This window comes from Salvia splendens, chromosome 1 (assembly GCF_004379255.2).
Source record: "Salvia splendens isolate huo1 chromosome 1, SspV2, whole genome shotgun sequence".
Classification (NCBI taxonomy): Eukaryota; Viridiplantae; Streptophyta; class Magnoliopsida; order Lamiales; family Lamiaceae; genus Salvia; species Salvia splendens.
The window spans coordinates 38,391,823-38,395,861 of record NC_056032.1 but is presented as its reverse complement, the minus strand read 5'-3'; the positions used below and the strand labels follow the sequence as shown (position 1 = coordinate 38,395,861).

Below are 4,039 nucleotides of genomic sequence, written 5' to 3'. Positions count from 1 at the left end.
CATCGGTGGTGGGTACCCGAAGGAATTCATCACCGAAAGCTGAACGAACGCCCTCGCAAAAATTCTTTAGACAAAGGATTTCAGTGGACTCACCGACATGCAAATACTCGTCGAAGAGGTCGGCCGTTTTCCCAGTAGCGAGTTGTCGGATGGCACACGTACACTTCTGCAACAGCGTGATACTCTGCATCTGCACCTGTTTGGAAGAATTCAACACGTGTGGACAATGTGTTGACAATTCGCATGAATAGGCGCTTTGACATGCGAAAACGGCGCCTGAAGTAATCTGCCGGAAACCGCGGCTGGTCGGCAAAATAGTCGGCAACGACCCTTTCGTGAGCTCCCTCCCGGTCACAATGGATGTAGCGGCGAGTTGATCTAGTTCGTTGAGGAGGAGGAGCGGGGGTATTCGCCGCGACATATGCTTCGTAAGCGGCCCGATGTTGTTCGTAGTATTCTTGTTCTTCGCGCTCCGCTTCCTCCATAAGACGAGTGAAATCCATTTGAGGTTTTGAGTGAGTGATGAATGTGTTGATAGTTTGTATGAGAATTATGAATGAGAGATGAATTGAAGTGATAAATGGATGATGAATGTGTGTATTTATAGATGATTTTGGGGGAAAAAATAAAAAAAAAATCAGAAAAATGGGCAAAAAAACGGCCATATTTTTGTTATTTGGAAAATATTTTTTTTTATTTTTTTTTATCATTTTTAAAAATTAAATAACGAATTTTAAATAATAAAAAAAAATTCAAAGGCAACGGCTATGCCGTTGCCCAATCGCGTGCCGCCACGTCGCCTGCTCGCTGGCATGGCGCTGCTCGATGCATCGAGTAGCGCCGTGCCAGTGGCGCTAACGCAGCAGCGGAGAGCCTCGTCCTTGCCAGCGGCGCGGACGGACACGGGGCCGGCGTCCACCGTTGTGCATGCTCTAAAAGAATGTTAATATTGAATAAGAAAAAGTTCTGGTGAATATAAATAATAGGAGTATATAATTATTAGAAATTATACTGTATTTTTCTTCATTATTCAAGTAATTGTTGAGTCAATTTTTCTGCCAAATGAATTAATAGAAACTGATTTGTCATTCAAGTACATTAGATATCAATGACACTGGTGTATTTATTTGAAAAAATGACTTTCCTGCTAAATAAGCTCCCGATAAAACACATCATTTTTTGTTGGCAAAAAACTTTAACGTGAGCTATACTAGATTTATGTATAGGCTGCCTTAAAAATAGTCATGTGAAACTAAAAAATCACAAAAGTGGTAGAATTTCGAAAATGATCTCCTACTCCAATAGTCACGACACAATAAAATAATGTTATAAACATGTAAGTGATGGTGAGATTTTATAATATTATTTTATTGTAGCGTGAGTGTTGGAGTTGGAATGGAGTAGGAGACCCACATTGAGAATAAGCCAAATGAAAATCACGTGACATTCTCCCATGTTATGAATTGGGCTGCTTTAAAGGCAAGAAAGAAAGCCGTAAGTAAGTGGCCTACAAAAATTTAAAGCAGAAACTAAAGCGCACCGAATCAACGTCACCACAAGCAACCTCTTGCAATCAATTTGTGTGTTTCATACCACTTAGATTGTGTTATAATACAATCACAACTTACCATATGAACAAGAAGATACCCAAAATTTGAATCCGACAAACAAAAAAAATTGCTGAATTTTGAACAGTATTTTTTGTATGCAGAGCAAGATGCATTGTGTTTTCAATGAAATCAACCACCCATCACCATCATATACCACCATCCTTAAACCTTTTATCGCACCTGAATCCGATACCTTTCTTCTTTTCCAAATCTCTTCTCTATTCTAAAATACCATCTTTCATCCTTTATATATTTCTCATTTTCACTCTTCCTAATTTTCATAACTCATAACTACATACTACTACTCCTCTTTAACTTCAATTGCAAATGGCCACTCAACGTCCACCATGGTTCAGATTGCCCACTGCGCGTCCACCAGCACCCGCACCAGCACCAACACCAACGCCCCGCCCACCGGCCATAGTGCGGCCAGCAATCCCAATCAGGCCTCCTCCGCCGCCCCAAGAGCCAGCTCCTGCATCTCAGCCTCCCACTGCCCCCCCATCGCCTCCCGCTCCACCCAAACCAACTTCCCCTGTCCCACCTAGGTCACCAGTTGCACCCCGGCCCTCTCCACCGAGGGCCCCAGTTGCAACATCACCACCACCCCCACCCCCGCCACCCTCCCCGGTCACAAAACCAGCAACTGTCCCTACCTCGTCCCCTCAAATCAAGACTCAAACCACATCCCCACCCTCCTCCAAACCTACACCACCTCACCCAACTGCCGAAACAGCCATTCCCAAAAAAGCCACGCCCCTATCATCTCCCAAACCATCACAAGAAATCAAGGCTTCATCTCATCCCCCTTCCCCCCTCCAACTACCCCCCGCCCAGCTCAGGCCATCGCAGGAGGACCGCGAGCCCAAGATCGAGCAAAAAAGTGTCCTCGTACAAGAAAGCTTCGAAAAGCCCACCAAACCCAACAATGCTAATACCCTCCATTCCCTCCCATCCAAAGGCAAAAGGGAGCCTCCAACCAAAGACAAGGGCGCGATCAAGAAACTCTCCGATTCTGAAGATTTGGGAATGAGAGTGATCACCATTACCGGTGAAAACAGAGGAGCCCTCATGGAGATAACCTCTTCCAACAAGAAGAAACACCCTCACGGCACCGCCTACACCCTCGCAAACGATACCACCAGTGACCACAAGGATAAGAATTCGGTGGGGCCGTCGCAGCCGCCCATGGCGACGTTCTTGAACAGCAACGTTCAAGGAGTGAACAACTCGATTGTGTTCAACAGCAGCTGCCACCACAACGATCCCGGGATCCATTTAAATCTCGTTAGGAAGCTCAATGGCAGCAGAGGAAACCACCATGGTTGAACTTTTTTTTATCATATTTTCTAGTGTTTTTATTGTGTTTGTCATGCAATGCTGCAATAAGTTAGAGGAGTATCTTGTTTTGCAAAAACATAAAAAAAAATATATGTGGGTTCTGATTATTAAGCCAGTTTATATAAAGTGGGGGGCAGCTGATATATGCTCTTCTTGTTGTGTGATTCAATAAAATGTGTCACTTTTTTTTGGAGAAGCATACAGTATAAAACTGCTATTTTGATGCAGCACCTCCAATCATTTGACTAACATTCTAAATGTAGTAGTAGACATTTGTGGAACAAGAGATCCATTGAAAGAGTAACTTAATAATTGGAATAAAATGAAAGTTTAATCGCCCCACGCAATATTCGTTTCTTGTCATTCAACCATGGGAATCGGTTCTATCCTGTTTGACATATCAATTAAGTTCAAATATTACATACTCTTGTAAGAAAATATTGACCTTTTTGTGTTACATGATGAGTAGCAACTTAGCAATAATCATTATGTTTTCTTTATTTTCGAAGCTCAGTTGTGTTTGGAGAAGGAAATTGTGATATTCCGTATCCCACTTCGGTGGAGGGAAGAAGAAGGGAGAGAAAGTTGGGTTATAAAAAAGGGGTGATTGGGTCTAAGAAACATACTTACTTGGACGGGGGTCGATGGGCGATCCATAAGACCCATGGCCTAGGTTGGCGATCTCCATCATAATTTGTGACAGAAGGGGCGCGGCCCCTGCTCATATTAGTCAAGTCGTTATTTTATTTTTTGGGAATTCGAGCAGCATGCAAATTTTGTCAGCCCCAGACTCAAAAACAGGGAGTAGTCCCAAATGCTAGGGTAGCTCTCCCAACCTAAAAATGTGAAGATAGATATATTAAAGTTAAGCCACGTATATTTCATGACCTAGCCACATAAAATCAAAGTTTTTCAAAAAGTTAAGATGTCCGTTGTATACACGACACGAAATTGAAATTAGAATTCTACAAAATTGAATTAAACGGAGTAATTCAATCCTAAATCCTTTTCGATGAAAATGATATACGGAATTAGGTCTTACCAAGAAAGCCTAACAGTCCTAATAACAATTGAAAGAAAGCATCGAA

General features: G+C 42.5%; 1 protein-coding gene and 1 pseudogene across 1 annotated transcript; both read left to right on the top strand.

The window, feature by feature from the left end:
* Nucleotides 1-1,937: 1,937 nt before the first annotated feature.
* On the top strand, nt 1,938-2,939 carry LOC121786100 (extensin-like). Its single transcript, XM_042184669.1, has one exon. It carries the CDS (start codon nt 1,938-1,940, stop codon nt 2,937-2,939), a length of 1,002 nt encoding a protein of 333 aa, XP_042040603.1.
* Nucleotides 2,940-3,573: 634 nt separating this feature from the next.
* On the top strand, nt 3,574-3,671 carry LOC121758312 (annotated as a pseudogene).
* Nucleotides 3,672-4,039: the final 368 nt, after the last annotated feature.

Coding starts and splice junctions, on each gene's coding strand:
- LOC121786100 (XM_042184669.1), top strand. CDS start 1,938: ATGGCCACTCAACGTCCACCATGGTTCAGATTGCCCACTGCGCGTCCA.